This window comes from Meriones unguiculatus, chromosome 3 (assembly GCF_030254825.1).
Source record: "Meriones unguiculatus strain TT.TT164.6M chromosome 3, Bangor_MerUng_6.1, whole genome shotgun sequence".
Classification (NCBI taxonomy): Eukaryota; Metazoa; Chordata; class Mammalia; order Rodentia; family Muridae; genus Meriones; species Meriones unguiculatus.
Genome location: NC_083351.1, coordinates 170,296,927 through 170,316,352, shown reverse-complemented (window position 1 = coordinate 170,316,352; position 19,426 = coordinate 170,296,927). Strand labels below are relative to the sequence as shown.

At 41.2% G+C, this 19,426-nt stretch overlaps 1 protein-coding gene across 3 annotated transcripts in view; it reads right to left on the bottom strand.

Annotated features, from left to right (window-relative positions):
* Cfap299 (cilia and flagella associated protein 299) overlaps positions 1-14,358 on the bottom strand; it is a 567,892-nt gene extending 553,534 nt beyond the window's left edge. For 2 of the 3 annotated variants that reach the window (XM_060378759.1, XM_060378757.1), the window contains exons 1-2: positions 14,194-14,325; positions 1,818-1,948 (exon numbers count right to left, since the gene is read on the bottom strand). In XM_060378759.1, the coding sequence (XP_060234742.1) occupies positions 1,818-1,948; positions 14,194-14,307 (245 nt within the window). In that variant the 5' untranslated portion in view covers positions 14,308-14,325. Of the gene's footprint in view, positions 1-1,817; positions 1,949-14,193 lie in introns of all 3 variants that reach the window. The other variant, XM_060378758.1, reaches the window with a different exon arrangement.
* Positions 14,359-19,426: the final 5,068 nt, after the last annotated feature.

The window sequence follows — 19,426 nt, the reverse complement described above, 5'->3', positions numbered from 1 at the left end:
CAATGTGAAATGGTTTGTATCTCTTACAAAATGATATATAAATGGAAATAAATTCTCTGTCTCTCCCTGATGCTTTATATAAGACCTACACGACTGTATACATATAACTTGCATAGTTACAAATTGCTAAGAGTAGAGGCTTAAGTGACCAGCTGTGCGTAAGTTTTTGTGGAATTACCTGTGTTTGGTAGAATTTTCCTTCAAGGATGACCATTCCCTGTTGCTAAAAATTGTCACATTACATACCAAAGGGGGTCTTACAAATGTGATGAAGGTTAGATTCTGAAACCGGAAGATAATCCTGGATCATCTTGATGGCCTGCTGTCGAGTCATCAAGGGAGAGAACTGTTCATGCCAGATCAGAGCAGATATCACAGAAGACAGCAGAAAGAGTTAAAGGGTGCCCACAATTGCTGGAAGAAGAGAGCGAATGATCGAGAATATGGACAAAGAACAGCTCCTGACGACAGATGACAAAGAAATGAGGGCCACGATCCAAAAATCCCAGACGCCAACCTGCCTGAGTGGGACTCGGCCGCAGCGCCGGATTCAGGCAAGCGGTCAGCCTCAGCGACAGCAGATCCCAGCCTGGTGGTGAGCTGAGTGGCCCTGCCACACTAATGACGGGCACTATGAATGCTTGTCCTATTATGCCTCTTGTGTTATGTATTGTGGACACAACAGAGTGTTACTAAATATGTAGTATAGGATTAGGTGGTTCTGAAACACAACGATCACTAGAATGTCATCTAAAACTGTACTTTCCCAGAATCCGTTCGCCTCCCAGTCCAACATATTTTGTATGAGCATATGGGAAGTTTCTAGTGACAATTACTAGGTGTTTTTAAAAGATCTTATCTAAGAATAATTCAGTTTTCTGAGTAGCTATCATCTCTGAGACTTCAAATGTAATAACTTTTTACAAGTGAATCGACAGTTGTTTTATCAACTCTTTTCAACTACCTTACCAGTTTGATACAGGGAAATGTCTTTTCATTACCTATCTTTCTACATATGTGCATGTATATACGTAGACAAGCGTGTTCATGTGTGTACAAGCACACACGCACACATATGGACATATGCCAGAAGGCAACCTCAGTTCCTCAGCTGCTGACCACCTGGGACTGGGTCTCTCACTGGTTTAGAATTCAATTCGAGGAGAAGGAGGAGAAGCTGAGTAGCTAATGGCCCTCAGAGATCTGCCAATCTCCCCTGGCCCAACGCTGCTATTACAAGCACATGGCATGACAAGTTCATTACACGGGTTCTGAGGATCTAACTCAAATCTTCACGCTCCTTCAGCAAACACTTTACCAAATGAGCAATTTCCCCTGTTCCTAACTCCCTGTTGTAACACAGCACACTCAGTGCAGTTCACGTGACCTATAGAAGCCACATTAACAAGAGCCAGTGACAGTTACTGTCTTCACACAAATTCCTGTTTGAAAAGTTCAAGAACATAAACAATGCCAACCAGGGTTCATATGCCTCAAAAGTACAAAGACCTCTAAGGCAAATGCCACATATTTTTAGCGTGTAAACACATAAAACCAGTACCAGTGGGTTACTTTTTAACGTGACTTTATTGGCATAATGACTGTATTTTGGAATTTACATTTCTTGGATGAAGAGATCAAACTCTCACATAGCGTTCCTGCAAGCACAGGGCAGTCCCTCTGCTTCCTGATTGTTTAGGACATCTCAAGTCTCATTGCCCCAAGCAGCATCTCCAAGTTTTCATATGGAGAAAGGTTGGATTTTTACATATACTCTAAATATAATAACCTCTGGATCCGGGCCATGGACCACTTACTTTTTCTGTGTTCTTTCAGCTAGCCTTGCAATCTCTATAGCTGCCTTTCTTGCTTCGAAATCTTCCCTTTTCACGATTTCTCCCGTCCCTCGGTAGCCTAGCTCCACCAGCTGGCGAGCCAGGGTTTCATCCTGAGGAAGAAACCAACAAGCAGATGTGTGGGTGAATTGTCTTCAGTGCAGACAAAACAACTGCTTAAACTAAGTATCCTCCTTAAATGGGGGGACAAGAGATATTGCATAGGCAAAACTAGCCTCCTGACAGTACAATTCGACACACGTGCTCCTCTTTTAACCACAGATACGAGATGAAAAGAGAAACACCAACCACCAAATTTTCTCCAAGGGATCAGAGGACAAAGAAGTTTTGTGTTTTGAAACGATTTATGCGAACAGCAGTAGACAATTAACAGCGTATCTTTAAAGCAATGTAATTAGGGACAGTGGTGTGGGTAAAAGAACGGCTTTGAGCACCAACTATACACAAAGAGAATGGGGCTGCTTTTAGAGTGGCCCGGGCTGCAGACTGACTTAAGTCAATTAGCAGATGACACAAAATGCTGTAACTTCAAATGCAAGTTATAAAGAGGAGTAGATGAATTTCCTACTGAACTATGGAGATATTGTTCCCATACAATGATGCTACCAATAAGACCAGCAAAGTAGACACCCAAGAAGATAGCCACGAAATCGCTGAAATTGACTGACACAAATTTCCCCACAGTACTTGAAGCCAGCCATATTCCAGTTATTTTAAAAACTGTACCTTAAACATTGTTATGTGTAGCAGCCATACGTGAAAAAAATAGTTCTTATTCTCCCATGGCTTAAAGAGCTATTGTTTTACATGATGTTACCAATACAAACTATTGAATAAGGTATTCAGTTATCAACAATTACATTAAAATACATGGCAAACATTTAAAATACAATAAAAACAGCATATATTATGGTGTAGACAACAGTCATGAGGAGAGGACTAACAACTAAAAAGATGAAAAATACTAGATTACTGATCTGTACGGCCCACCAAATGACTTACAAGTTAACCCCGTTACTTCACTAAGCACTAAAAGCAAACCCCACGCTCCGTGGGACTGTACGCACGCACTTATCAGGCCGTGGCAGTGCAAACTCCAGGCGCAGGGACATCAAGGCTTCGCCCCGATGCTGCTGCACTTAACAGATGTCCCTCCTGCTCTGGTTAGTGCATGTGAACCACAAAGCTGAGCAAATGCTTCCACCTAGTGGAATTAATCTTTAATAGAGAGAGCAATACAGATTGAAGGTTTTCTTTCAAAACTAATTCGAGCAAAAACTGTCTCAAATCCACTTCTAAAACGAGTTTGTAGATAAGAATCTGTTCATCAAGACAGGAAGACTCAAGCATATCAGAGTATGTGAGAATGCTTACTGCAGGGGCTCAGGATGCTCTATTTTTATTTACTTCATGTCTTCTGTTGATATCACATTGTTTATTGCTAGGAAATGAACTGCTTTTAGCTCAACCCTTATTTCCTTGTTAAACTCTTTGTTGTTGTTGTTCTAATAAAGTTTTAGCCAATTTTCTTGCATTTTCAGCATAATCATTTTCTGGCTCCTTCTAATTATGCCATTTTCTTTACATTGCACTGTATTGGCTAGGCTGCCAGTAACAGCTATAGTCATCAGGTTTCTCACATGAATATGAATTAGATATTTAAACTCAGAGAATTAAATATCCTATAAATGTTTCAAAATAGTCTATCAAATTATCAGCATAGGCTTAGAATTTATTCAATGCTTTTTCTGTACATACAGGAATCAATTTTTTCTTTTTTAATTTTGACCTATTAATGCTTCAACTTGGCTAATTTACACTTTAACAATTCTACATCACGGATACATTGCTCATAATTGTCTCTCACTCCCTCTCACTCCTCCTGGATGCCCCACAATGTCCTCCTCCTCCCTGCAAACCCTCTCCTTTCGACTTTCCGTGACTCCCCGAGTCCCGTTAGTACTCCCTGCTAGATTACTGACCTCTCTTATTGGTTTGATCTTGTCCAAGTACCCGGAACTGTAGTGAGTTTGTGAGCATAGCAGCCATGTCACACACAGACACCACAGTCCCCCACACCAGTCCAAGCACCTTTTCTGGCCAAAGTGGAGAAGAGCACTAACTTATAGGTGAAAACAATATTTAGAAAGAAGTCTGACAACATTACCAGGTAGCGCTACTGAAGTAGTTCTCTTGTGGGGCCTCTGACCCCTGAGCCCTGGGATTTTGACCCAGCTTTCAAAAACAGACATGAGATTCCTCCTGCTTAGCAGGCCTCAGATCTAATCACACAGCAGCTGGTCACTCTAAGTATTTAGGCACATGCTTCTGGGTTGCCTAGCAACCTATGATGTCATCATGTGTAGCAGGCCAGGTGGTCATACCTGGAAGGTGTGGTTACCTTGCTCCTGAAAGGGAACAATTTGCCCCGTTGTCTCCCTCTTGGTCTCTCTTGGCCCCTCTTGCCCTCTTGGTTCCCTGCCCTCTCCCCTTTCTCTGTCGGAGAACCCCCTCGTCATTATTTAATTTGTCCCAACAGTCACTGCTCCCATAGCTTTCACGCCACTGCCATGCAGCCCACGTTGCCCTGCAAGTCAGTACTGAGCACTCGAGTTTCACCGCAGGAGATACCACTGATAGCGCTCCTCCTCCAGAGCCCTGCAGAGCCCCTTCCAGGAACTTCCAGAAGGAAGGCGGCTTTTGGGGAGCTTCAGCTTGACTCTCTCTGCCTGCTGCACCAGGAGCAGGTAGTACCGTCAGAAAGAGCACCATCTGACCATCTAGTTTAAAGGGTTGTTGGGGAGCAATAGGCCCTCTGGCCAGTGACTGTTAAGAAGGTATCGCAAGCCAGGCACTGAGATTTCCACGGAATTACACGTGTCTTTGAGAGCAAGCATTGTCCACCCATAAAGGGCAGTAGTAGTCGTCTTAGCTCTTCTTTTTTTTAATTATATTTTCAACTAGATTATAAAACACTGAGTCTCCAAATGAGTTTTTCAGACATCTTTAGTTTTATATAACCTACCATCCTCTCCTGTCTTTACACACTCCTTTGCCCACACCCCTGCTTAAACCTTTAATCCCAGTACTGTTTTTTGATGCTTAATTAATATAGAATGATTATATGTATTCATTGTGATGTAAGAGTAATTAGCATATTCCTCACATCACATATTTTTATATCTTAACATATTTATATACTGTTTTTTTTCAACTCATAAATAAAATTAGCCTTAGTGTTTGTACTATGCTTTTCTCAATTGATATGAGGATTATCTAAGTCCCATAAAATTTGATGTGGTTTTTGCATGAGGCCAAAGTTGAGTATGATGACACAGGTTAGATGGTGGCCTCCTGTACTTGCCTGTACTAACACCTAGTCCATTTGCTAGCCTAGGCTGGTCACTACCAGAAGAGGTGGGAAGCTCTGTGTGCTTTAAAACTTTAACACTCTGCCTCCAAGATATGCTTTGAAACAACCCCAGGGTCTCATCCATAGAGAGACAAACAAAGAAAAAAATTTCAGCGGAGGGCAGGCTACATCTGTCATGCCCAGGTGTGTAAATAATACACAGCCTAGCTTTAAAATCTCCCTCATCGGCCCTCTAGATGCAAAAAGGAAAACCACAACCATGAATTGCATATAGCAGCCACTCCCAACATACAGATGAGCTACTCCACCATCCCAAGTATCCTGTCCACAACGCTTTTACTGCTTATCCCAAACATCACTACCACCTGAACTACAAAGATGCCCTGCTACTTGATCTAAGGTAACGGCAATGAGCTGGTTGCAGAGCTTACCCAGTGGTGTCGTCATACAGCAGAGCCAAGCCCACTGTTCCACCTGACCTGAGAGAGAGGCAGCAAGCACACAGCTATACGGAGAGCCCCACACCAAGCTCTACCTGCCAGAGTCATTAGCAGCTGGATCACCCAAAACTACAGGCTAGCAAGTAAGAAACACATAAACAATAAAACAAACAGAATATCATTAATAAAATATTTGCAGAAAAATCATACTCATCAGTAACTACCTTGGATGTCAATGGACTGAATTATCAAATGAAAATGAATAGGATAAAAGAGAAAAAAAAGAATAGAATAGATGCAGAAGTAAAATCCAGTTATCTGCTGCCCACAAGAGGCTCGCCTCACTTTTAAGGTAACTGAGAGTAAAGGAATGCAAAACGTATTCCTCACAAATAGAAATCAAAAGAAAGCAGGAGTAGTTAGATTTATATCAGAAAAAAATATACTTTTAATAAAAATAAAAACACTTGAATATGACAGTTGGCTAGATAGCTTATTGGCAGTGCTTGTCTAGCATGGACAAAGCCCTAGCTGTACAGAGGAGCTCTGGAAATCAAACAATGTTATTACCATTACATAATAGCAAAAGTATCATTTTATCAAGCAATGTAACAATCCTATTTATGCACCAAACATTGGTGCACCTAAATTATACAAAACAAACAAAAAGGCTCTGAAATGAAAGACAGATTGCAATACATTGAAAATGGAGATTCCAATACCCCACTTTCAATAATGAGTGGAATATTCAGAGAGAAAACCAACAATGAAACCCTGGAGTTGAGTTATACTTCATTCTAACTTATGGACATAAAAGACATACACAAAATATTTATTAAAGTAATGTGTGGTGACTCACACGTGTAGTCAAGTTAATAACACAACTTGAGGTCACTTAAAACTCAGTCTGATACCTTGCTCTGTTCCCTGCCTGTTTATCTAACCTGCCTTAAAGTGAATGATGCAGTGGCCATTGCTGTGAGACTATCTCTGACTAATAGAGTAAGTCACACCCATAAAGTCTAACCAACCAACATGACTGCCCATACATGAGCTCAACAAGAGTAATATGAATGAACACGCCAAACTGAATGAAGAAAAGCCAACAAGGCCTTAACCCTATACACACACACACACACACACACACACACACACACAAACAAAAAGCTGGTAAAGAGAGAGGTGTCCTTCCCCAGGGAAAAACACACCAAATGGTTGTCCAGTACCAAATGATCAGCCTTGAAAACATACATAGAGGTAGCATTAAATTGTCTAAATAGGTTATATTTAGAATACATGCATGCAATAACCATAGTGGGAGGGAAAAGCCATGAATTTGAAGGAGGGTGGAGAGGGGTATTTAGGAAGATTTGAAGTGGGGAAATGGAAAGGAATGGTGTTGTAATTAAAAAAAAAAAATCCTTAACAGTGTTTTTCCCCTTAAGATATACAGCATACAATGTCACATGGTGTCAGGCAGAACATAGCTTTGGGAGCATTAGGCACTGGTGAGATGATCACATTGTGTCTTCAGTCAGGCACCAGTGAGACAAAGGCTGGAGCATCATCCACTTACTTCTTTGTGCCCGATGTCAGACTTGGGGCAGGTGCTGTCACATTCTGGGTAGACCATCTCAACCCAGTCAAACTGTAAGCCACAAGAAAACCTCCCTTCTTTAAGCTGTTTCAAGTTCATGTTCACATCCAAAAAAGAATTAGATAATACAGTGCCTTTTAGAAAGGTACCCTCTAACTTGAAGTGGACTTTTTTGTTTTAAGAAAATTGGGCAGGAAAATTATGTCTTTAACCAAATGTCAACAGAGGTTCAAGTAAAAGCTTAATGCAATAAAAAAAAGATATACAGCATGATAAATGTAGAAAACAATAATAACATTCTACATTTCAAAGTTACTAGGATAATAAATTTGATATATTGTAATGACAAAAAAATATAAAAATTTGGGATGATGAATGTTCATTAGTTTTTTGATGTTCCATATAAATAACTTTATTTTTATATCATAAAACATAATTTGTCGATATAAAATTAAGGATAAAACTTTCAAATGTAGGGCTGAATGAACTATTAAATGATAAAACCCTTTGTGACCACCACTCACACCAAGAATAAACTGCAGTAGCTTTCTCCCAACAGCACCTCAGTGTCCCCCCTTCTTTAGTCACATCTTTTAAAATAATTCATTCTTTGAGAATTTTACACACTATATTTACATCAGATGCTTTCCTGTCCCCTGAGTACCTCCAAAGTCCCCCCAAGTCCTCCTCCACCTGCCCAACATCATGTTCTTTTCCTCTCAAAAAATCAAAACAAAACAAAACAAAACAAAAAACAAAAAAGCTGCTGACAAAAGTCAAAAATGCTGTCCACACTGTCTTGGTCATCTGCTCCTGAACCTGGGGTCTGAGCTGGACTGTGGTTGATACACACAGTGTTGTTTCAACACCTACTATTTACAAATAGCTTCTCAGCTAGGAGTGGGAACTTTCTCCCCACATCCCCTCCTTCATGCTAGGATTTTGGTCAGGCTTGAGCATGTATGTATAGATCATGCTCTCACAGTCTCTGTGAGTTCTGCCCTGCTGCACCTGGAAAACACTTTCTTCTGAGTTATATATCAACTCTGCATCTTGCAATCTTTCTTTTCCCATTCTGCACAGATCCCTGAGCCTTGAGAGGATGGAATTAATAAAGAAACATTCCTTTCAGGGCTGAACACTCCAAAGTCCTCACCTTCAGGGTGTTCTCTAGTTGAGGGTCTCTGTGTTAATCTTCATCTACTGCAAGAAGCTTCTCTGATGAGGACTGAATGATGCTCTAGTTTATATATATAGCAATATGTAATGTTCATTTAGCATAAAAATTTTTGGGATATTTATGCTTAAACACCAAGTGATTTAGAAGGCAAAATTATCACCAGATTTTTAAACAGTAATAGTTTTTCTACAGCAAATTGAAATTGTTTATTTCAGATAATCAAAGAAGAAAAATGTGACGATAGGATTTTATATATAGCATATCTTAAAACTGATTTTTGTCATGTTTTATAGTCCATATCATTCTAATTAGACAGGCCCTAATATTCTTCTGTCTATATTAAATTTCTCAGGTACTAAGGACTTCAGAATAATAATTATGAATATGTTCAGAGTCCTTAAAAAGGATGTGAGTAAATGTCTTATTAAGACCATGAAAATACAGTCAAATGAAAGAACAAAACAATTCAAGAAATTACAGTAGAATTTAACAAAGAAATAGAATCAGGAAAAAAAATCCTCCTGAAATAAAACTGGAAACGAAAAACTCAGGGAACAAATGAAAAGCTCAGCCTCACTAGCAGAAGAAAAGTCATGCAAGAAGCCGGGGGTGGAAAATAGACTCTGTGAAAAGTCAAGCGATGTTGTTCAGCAGGAAACTACCTCATGCGAGGGGCATGGTTTTCATGAGCTGGAAAACATCCTTGTGAGGACTCTGAGAAGGGATAAATAGGACCCCACAGACAGTGAGACAATGTTTTCTGCATCTCTAGGCTTTTACATTGCTCTTCTTTGCGATGGTTTGCATCTTTCAGAAATCTTTAAGGAGGGGCGACTTTAAATAGCACAGTCGGAGAGTAGTTGGCTTGTGGTACACTAGTGGAGGGATTCTGAGGTTTCTACTTTCTATGTGGCTCAAATGGCCATTGCCTTGCAGCCACAGATGAAAACCTAAGTGTCCGCAGCCAATAGCACTTTAGAAGTTGTCATTCAGGCCAATGAGATGGCTCAACAAGCAAAGGCACTGGCCCCAATGCCTGGTGACTTGAGTTTGAGCCCTGAGACCCATATAGTGGAAGGAAGTGATCCACTCCCATGTTAATTGGCTATGCACTGGGAACATGCCCATAGACACACAAATAGACATAGACACAAAACAAATGTAATTAAACTAAAAGTTTATATATATATATGTATATATATATCTGATAATAAAGCAACTAACTATATGTATTACTACATATGTGCTTTATATATAGTTGTTTTATATATGATACTAAAGCTATGTATATATATAGTTTTATATATAAACTCATCATATATAATAAACTCATTATATATAAAGCTATATATATCTACAGTTACATGGATGTATACAGTTATATACATATATCTATATATAGTTATATATAATTACTTTATGTAGATAGTTGCTTTAGTATCATTATTCAGCTTTATCTTATTTTTTCATGAAAGTTAAAAAGATAGAAATAATTCCAAACTTAAAAGCAAATATCTTTTTCCCTCAACATTGTTACCGTTCTCTGTTTTGAAAATTTCTAAAGTTCTGACTGATGGAACTTTAGTCTCACCTATAATCTACATTATAGTTTATTTTCTGACATTACACTTAGCTTCTTACCTGAAAATCTGTGTCTTAAAACAAATTTTTTAAACCTAAAACTATTAGCCTTAAGTTTGGTAATGTTCCATCTGGGCTACAAAGATGACCTTACCTTACCTATTAAGCGACTTATTGCCCACATTTCATCGTGTGTGTGTGTGTGTGTGTGTGTGTGTGTGTGTGTGTGTGTGTTTTAGCATTTAAAAGCTTGTATGTGAGCAAACACTCCCTCCCCAGTCCCAAGAGAGCAGCAAGAAGGAATGGAGGAATCTTACAGCGCATACTGATCCCAAGGGCACCGCGTGGCACTTGAATGTGCTTTCAGCTCTGCTGCCTACCATGTGGTTTCTCCTGGTCCTGACAGCCAGACAAGGACCCAAAAAGAGCCACGCTATCAAGTACTCTCTGCCTTGACACAATTTCCCTTTCCTTCATCTCCTCCTCCAGGATTAGAGTCTGTTTCCTCCATGAAAGAAAAGCCAGGAAGGCTTGACATGGGATTTCCAGAACACTGATCTCACATCCCTTAAAGCCTCTGTGTGCACCACAAGGTGTGGAGGTGGGCGTGAAGGCAGCCTTGATGGGGCTTTGCAATAAAAACAGAAGGAAAGGAGGAAAATGAAGAAAAACCTATCCATGTTCTTCTCCAACAAAAGAGCTACATCTGAGCAGGGGGTCTAGGTCCTTTCCATGCATGGTTCTTGGTTGGTGCATCAAACTCTGAAGGTGTCCATGGGCTCAGACTTATTGGCTATTGGTCTTCTGTGGCACTCTTGTCTCCTCTGGGTCCTTCTGTCCCCCCTCTCTTCCATAAGACTCCCTGTGCTCTGCCCTAAGTTTGTGAGTCACTTCTTCCTGGAAGTGATGCAGCCAGCACTGATGAGACTTGATAAACTGGGATCAGTTGGTAGAAGAGGAGGGCTCCCCCCTTCTGAGGACTTGGGACAGGGATGGGGTGGGAGAAGAGGAAGGGAAGGTAGGATTGAGCTGGGACAAGTAAGGGGGCTAGGATCAGGATGTAAGGTAAATAAGTTAAAAAATAAATTTAACTTGCTTGGTTAGAGTCACACCAAGGTATTTTATGTTATTAGTGGCTACTGTGAAGGGTGTTGTTTCCCTAATTTCTTTCTCAGCCCTTTTGTCTTTTGTATACACAAGAGGGCTTCTGATTTTTTTGAGTTAAATTTGTATCAGCCACTTTGATGAAGGTGTTAATCAGCTGAAGGATTACAGTGGTTGATCTATCATATCATCTGTGAACAGTGATACTTTGACTTCTTCCTTTCCGATTTGTATTCCCTTTATCTCCTTTAGTTGACGTATTGCTCTAGCTAGGACTTCAAGAACTTTGTTGAAGAGATATGGAGAGGGTGTGCATCCTTGCCTTGTCCCTGATTTCAGTGTGATTGATTTAAGTTTCTTTCCATTTAGGTTGATGTTGTCTATAGGCTTGCTGTATATTGCCTTTACTATGTGTAAGCATGTGCCTTGTATCCCTGATCTCTCCAAGACTTTAAACATGAACGGGTGTTGGATTTTGTCAAGTGCTTTTTCAGCATCTAAGGAAACGATCATATGGTTTTTCTCCTTCAGTTTGTTTATATGGTGTATTACATTGATGGATTTCTGTATATTGAACCACCCCTGCATGCCTGGGATGAAGTCTACTTGGTCATGGCAGATGATACCTTTTATGTGTTCTTGGATTTAGTTTGTATTTTATTGAATATTTTTGCATCAATGTTCATAAGAGAGAAGTAGGTCTGAAGTTCTCCTTTTTTGTTGGTCTTTGTGTAGTTTAGGTATCAAGGTGACTGTGGCCTCAGAATGAGTTTGGTAATGTTCCTTTTGTTTCTATTTTGTGGGATAGTTTGAATAGTATTGGCATCAGCTCTTCTTTAAAGGTCTGGTAGAATTCTGCACTGAAACCATCAGGCCCTGGGCTTTTTTTTTTTTTTTTTTTTTTTTTTTTTTTGGATGGGAGACTTTTGATGACTGCTTTTATTTCCTTGGGGGCTATAGGATTGGTTAATCTAGTTACCTGATCTTGGTTTAGCTTTGGTAAATGGAATCTATCAAGAAAATCATCCAAAATTTTGTGGCCCATTGGCTTCTGAAGTAAGACCTAATGATTCTTTGAATTTCCTCAGTGTCTGTCATTATGTCCCCCCTTTTCATTTCTGATTTTGCTGATTTGGATAGTTTCTCTCTGCCTTTTATTTAGTTTGACTAAGGTTTGTTTACATTGTTGATTTTCTGAAAGAACCAGTTCTTGGTTTCATGGATTCTTTGAATTGTTTTATTTGTTTCTAATTTATTAATTTCAGCCCCGAGTTTGATTATTTCCAGCCATCTGCTCCTCTTGGGTGTGTCTGCTTCTTTTCTTTCTAGTGCTTTCAGGTGTGCTATTGAGTTGTTTGTATGAGATATCACAATCTTCTTTCTGAAGGCACTTAGTGCTATAAATTTTCATCTTAGCACTGCTTTCATTGTGTCCTGCAATAGATATCAGAAGCAGGAGAAGATAGGGAACAGGACAGGAACCTACCACAAATGGCCTCTGAAAGACTTTACTGATCAAGGTATCAAAACAGAGGTTAAGACTCATAGCCAAACTTTCGGCAGAGTGCAAGGAATCTTATGAAAGGGGGGGAAGAGAATAGAAAGACCTGGAGAAGACAGGAGCTCCAAAAGGAGACCTGGGGACCCTGAAGACCCCAACCAAGGACAATGCATAGAGAGGACCTAAAACCCTGGCTCAGATGTAGCCTATAAACTCTCCAAATGGGTTCCCTAGTAAGAGGAGCAGAGGCTTTCTCTGGCATGAACTCAGTGGCTGGCTCTCTGATCACCTCCCCCTGGGCGGTGCAGCCTTGCTGGGCCACAGAGGAAGATAATGTAGCCAGCCCTGATGAGACCTGATAAGCTAGGGTCAGAAGGAAGGGGAGGAGGACCTCCCTATCAGTGGACTAGAGGAGGGGTGTAGGGCGAAAAGAGGGAGGGAGGGTGGGATTGGAAGGAGATGAGGGAGGGGCTACAGCTGGGATACACGCTGAATAAATTTTAATAAATGATAATAATAAAAAAATATCAACAACAAAAAATTTAAATGAAAAAATACTAATTGTGGCTCCTGATGGTGGAAGTGCACATCTTTAATCCCAGCACTCGGAAGGCAGAGCTAGGCAGATCTCTGTGAGTTCGAGGCCAGCCTGGTATACAGAGCTAGTACCAGGACAGCCAGGGCTACACAAAGAGAAACCCTCTCTCAAACAAGCAAACAAATTAATTAATTAATTAAATATATGTGTGTAAACATATATATTTATACACACATACATACATATATGTACACATACACATATGTATGTACAAATATCATTCCTCGACCCACAGAATATAAGTTCAGAACCGTCTTGTTTGTGTGCACACAAATGTAACTTTAAAGGTTATCTGTGTAATTAATGTAAAAGCTTGCTTTGTTGTTGTTACTGTTTTTAGAAACTGTGTTTTGATAGAAATACCACTTACACTTATTTTAACCGATAATTTCAAAAAGAACATATTCTGTTCATCTAGAATTATTTTCACACCATGGCACATTACATTTTTGAAGGCAAAACACTTTTCAGACACATAGTCAAGTAAAACTCTAACGCAATTTTGAGAATTTTAAAAATGCGATGTGACTGCCTTGCACAGCGGAGGGCAGGCTTCAAATCCTCCTCACACTGCTGAGATTGATGCCCCAGAATGCTGCTAGTTGGTCCTGAAGAGGGAGGTGGCTGCTTGGCCTGCTGTGAAAGTCTGGGTCCCAGGGCTGTGGGATGGGCAGTCAGGAGTCTGGGGCTCTTGGGGCTTGCAGAACCAGCCAACCGCATTTTCCCCGTCTCCCGGTCCTCCCACTTCCCTGCCCTCAGTGGCACACAGCGACCGGTTCCCACTGGTTTCGCGCCTTCCTTCCTCTTTGCCATTTTACGAGGACCCCGAGGGGTTCAGCCCGCTGTGTGCTGCTGGGGAGACCGGGGAGCCCGAGCAGGAAGCTTCTGGAAGCCAGCGACCCGCCGTCACCACCAGGGGGCGAGCGAGCCCCGCCGCGCCGGCAGACCCCCACCCCCGCTCACCTCCAGGTAGTACAGGTCCACCGTGGTGATCTGCGAGTCCAGGAAGTCTTCATAGGTGTTGAACTGGGTGACGATGTTGTCTAAGGCCGTCAACCCGTCATCCTGCTCCATCATGGCTTCACCCACCTGAAGAGTCCCTAGCAACGGAACCCGGGGGCGGGGCGGGGCAGGGAGCGGGGCGGGGCGGGGCCGGGGCGGGGCCGGGGCGGGGCCGGGGCGGGGCCGGGGAGTTCTGAGCCCGCCCCCGTCGGTTCCTGCAGACCAATCCCCGGGAACCCGTCGAGAGACAGAGGTGTAAGCCCTGCCATACAAACTCCCACCCGAGGGCTAAAGACCCCTCCTGTAGCACGTTCCGTCCAAGTGTGCCCGCTAAGCGTTTGCAGTAAGTGCCTCGAAAGAAGAATATGACGGAAATCTAGGGGAAATAGCCTTTCTGGCTTCTTCAAAATAACACGCGATTTTGTTCAGTTTGATAAATCAACAACTTGAAGGCGAGTTATTCTCACGTTTGAGTGCAAAGAACAGCTTGTATACTTCCCAAACGAAGCAGCCTAAATGACAGGGTCTTTAAAAGACCTCCTTTGTCCCTTCTTTTGCCTTTTTTTTTTCTTTACTTTTTGTTATTTAAAATTCAGTAAGTTGAAAGTACTTGAAAAATCTTGCCTCCCTGAACATCCTTTTTCTTAAAAAGGGGAGGGGGGTGACATCCTAATCATGGAACCATATGTCATGGGAACACTGGTATTGTTATATATTTCTTTGAGTATTGAATCTGAACTTTTGGGGGGCCCACCTGAAACATTTCTTACGACGGCTGAGTTCGTACACTGGAGGCACAAAAGCTTGATGTTACGTCAAGGGAACCTGCAGTCATCTCACTGTTTGTAGAAATCAAATAAGATCCTGAAATAAATCTTTTCCATCTGTTGTAAAATATCTGTGGACACAAGTAAAGCCAGGACTGTTTAAGACCATAAATTGCTCAATAAGTAAGATCTTGATTAAAATAAACAGCTACCAACAATTTCTATCGTATAATTATCTAGAAAGCTATGGAAATTAAACTCCAAGAATAGAGACAAAAATCCACGTGACTTAAAACATCACTGGTAGGGAAGAGAGGTTTCTCTACTGTCAGGTCCAAAAGAAACTCCAGACAAGTGGCACTCATACCTTTCATCACCCCAAAGGGCATGCCAGCCTCCAGGTACCAGCATCCCAAATCCCTGTTAGTGCTGACCTGGCTGCGCTCAGCTCTTCTCACCCAGTCCCCTACCCTGAACTTCTCCAGTTTCGCTTTCCACAGCTCCCCATTCCTATAGAACCCTGCCATGTAGGCCATGGGGATCTTTTGGAGGGGGCTCGGGCTTTCTCTCTCTGTCTGTCTCTCTCTCCTACCCCCACCAGAGATATTATGAGTGTGTTGAGCACAAGAGAAAGCTTAGGAAAGTTTCTGCCACTGTGGTCCCCAGAATATGAAACTTGCCTTGGTGAGATAATTAATTTGACTTACTACATGCCAGCTCAGTTCTAAGTACCACACAATCGTTATTTCATTTAATCTCAACAACAAACTCACTAGAAAAATACCACTGGTGTTATCCTCACAAGGGAGGCAGAATGAATTTCAATGACTTGGCCAAAATTTCAGGTGCAAAAACTAACCACAGGAAAAAAAAAAATAACAGTAGTATATTCTCACACACAGTGAGTATATAGATAACACAGATTGCAAGGAGAGGTTAAAACAAGCTATACCAAATAAATACCAGTCTATTTATTAGAAAGAAAAATAATAAACTCGAGATAAGGAACATGGATTGAAGCAAAACCTAGAACCCACAGGGGTCTCTTCCAAACTGTGGAGGCGAGAAACACAGTACTGTGTAGGGTGGAGGGCCAGTTTGACAGTTGTGAGGAGCCGAACTGAAATTGAAAGTGCATTAAAAGAACACTCAAAAGAGAGTAGCCGTGTCCTTGAACAGGAGACGCTGTGATGTCTTCAGGTAAGGAACTCACACTGCGCTATTCCTGGGAACCTCAGGGACACTCGGAGCGTTTCCATGTCCTGCCTGTCTCTGGCATCCTCCCACTCCGAGGTTTTCTCACTTTCTTGAAATGGTAAACCACCTAGGGAATGTCTGAAGCCATGTCACTGTGACGCTCTGATATCAGGGACTACTTTTACCTTCCATGTCCTCTGTCATATAATCTGTCAGAGTACGCTTTTAGGGATACTTCATTAAATTGACCATGTGGTCGATAGCTCTGTGGTGAAACGATCCCTAAAGCATATACCTTTAATCATAAAGATATTTCCAGCCAATGAGTCTAATACTGTCAACGCTAAATGCTTTTTTGTAAAAGCGGCATCTTTGTTCCTAGTGAAATTTATAAATTTGGCCTATTCTACTCGGAAAGCCTAAAATTACAGTAAGCCTGATAACAGAGTCTTCTAAGTTTTCAGTTTGGGTTCAGAAGCATTTTAGACTTCTGCCTGAGAAACTCCGTCTAAGTGTGGCAACCATGAAATGAATAAGATTAAGCAAGTCTCTTTTCTACAGTGAGAACTTTGTTATGACGAAGAAATACTTTATTTTGGAAAGCATAAATTCCTTTCCCAAGTCTGGGGCTTTTAAATATTGAATGCTGGAATTTTGTACCAAACCCAGAAATTCTACTCTCTGCCCAAAGGCAAGGATTATGTATATTCACAACAAACTCCACGACGTAAGAGAAAGGAAACATATGGAGAGTAAGAAAATGCATGCCCTATCTAGCTTAGTAATTGAATGAAGAAAGGCACATTACAAAGGACATAGGAGAAACCACGCACAAACATTTCTTTGAAACAAATGGCTTTCTTCTATATTCACTAGATAGAGATAAAGTCATTTCAAATTTAACTCTTATCTTTTTTCTTTTTTTAAAAGAGGAAAGAAAGTGGAAAGGTGGGACTGGGAGAAGAGAAGGGAGGGGAGCTGCAATAGGAATGTAAACGGAATAAACAATTAATTCAAATGAATGAATAACTATCTTTTTCTATTTTCAAATACTTAGTAATATTCTGTGCTGGCTGGGAAAGTATGGAGAATTCAGTTTGGTATGTTGACATGATAGGAAAGGGGTGCTGTGTTAATTATGTTAATAAATGCTAAACACTCTGAGTAAGAACTTGAGGTCCCATTATGATGGACTTAATACATTACCATATTGTAGGAAAGAAAAACATATGCTCACTCTAATAAGATAAGCCATTTGTGCCTGGTGTTGCCCAACTGCTTACTAAGTGTCTGTGATTGCAGGTGAGGGCTGTTGCTTAATCATGAGCCAACAAGAGCATCTTGTGCTTGGTAATAATGATGACACTGAATGTGTTTAAGCTGTTTCTCGTGATGAGGTCACTGGGCTTCCACAGTCTCGTAACTTAGCACACTGAAGACCACATTCCGCTGCTTCTCAGTCACAGAGCCGTAGCTGTTCGTATGTCATAATTCATGAACTTTCCATTCTTCCTCCATAGCTGACAATGTGAAATAGAGTCCAGAAGAAAGACAACAGGAGATGGATTTGTTCCCAGGTTTGAGACTGAGCAATGTCAGCAGCTGATAGTAAAGATCCTACTATGTGCTATGTGGCAAGTCTCCCACATTTAGCATACCATAGTTGCCTGTGGTTCTTTGCCTAGGCATGGAGTCCTGTGACATCTCTCTCTCGTATTGTAGTGTTGTCTCTTGGTGTTGTCTTTATTCCGGGCTTGTTTAGGCAGCCATATTGTTTAGGTGTTCTGAGTGAAGTTCCTGTTATTTCTAGGAAACAAGATCTCATGGCAGACCTCCTTGTCCCCTGGCTCTTAGAAACTTTCTGCCCCTTTTCAAAATGTTCCTCTGTGCAGTAGGTGCTCAGGTTGTGTTGTAGCTATGTGTACTGGGACTGGACACCCCCTGACCAACTCTGGACTTCTCTAATGGTCTCTTGCAAAGAGAACTTCCTTTGGTGAGGGTTAAGAGCTCCACCCATCGATGGGTATAACGATAAGTGTTTAGAATACAGGTAGAAATTGTGCTGGTTTAGTAAAGTGGTGCTATCAGGTTGTTTCCTAAGACCATGACTTCACTAGCTCTGCTTAGGTGGCTAGGTTTCCAGTACCAAGCATGATTTCCCCCTTTTTAGCAGGCCTTACATCCAGTTAGATAGCTATTGGTTACTGCCAGGCAACTGTTACACCTTCAGGGCTGTCTTGTGGTCTGTAGGTGACACATATGGGTAGAACTATTGGTTTCTATCGCTCTCCCTTGGCAGGTTGCACAATACCATCCAGGACAATGAAAGTTAGTCTTTGGGCTGGGGAGAGAGCTCTGTAGTTAAGAGCACTGGATTCTCTTCCAGAGTATCCAGATGTGATCCTCAGCATCCACAGGTAAGTTCACAGATGTCTGTTAACTCCAATTCCAGGGGGTCTGATGCCTTCTTCTTGGCTCTGTGGTCAACAGACATGCAAGTGATGCATACATGCAGACAAAATATCCATACACATAAAATGATAAAATTTTAAAAAGGAAGAAAGGAAGGAAAGAAGAAAGGAAGGAAGAAAGGAAGGAGAAAGAAAGAGAAAGAAAGAAAGAAAGAAAGAAAGATAGAAAGAAAGAAAGAAAGAAAGAAAGAAAGAAAGAAAGAAAGAAAGAAAGAAAGGAAGGAAGGAAGAAATTCTCAGGGAGTAGCTTTTTGATCAGGTCCTCTGAGCGCTGTGTCCAACATGAACAGTATCTTCAGCAATAGGGACTTTCACACCAACTATCTTGCTCACTCGCCTATGTATTTATGGCTCTCTAGTTTGAATAACTGGCTGTGCCACTCTCTGGAGTTCCAAACCTCATATCCAGCTATCTAGAAGACAGCACTTGAATATACAACATGTACGAAGGTGACTTTTCCCTTCCCTAGTGTTCCCTCTCTCCCTTAGTGTAATGTCCTCATTTCTCTCAGTGACGGGGGTGGGGGATATGTGATCAAAACATGTTGTGTGGAAACTCTCAAAGAAGGAATTTTAAAATGTGTTAAAGTAAATAAAAGGAGTTATAAGGTCATCTTGACCACTTTGCCTCACCATTTACATACAAATCCAGTGTTCCAGAAGATGCATTCAAACCCCATAGGCTGCAATGTCCCTCCAAACTCATTGGCTGGGTTTCCATTCCTAAGCCAAAAGCCTGACTCCTTTTCTCAGGTTTCC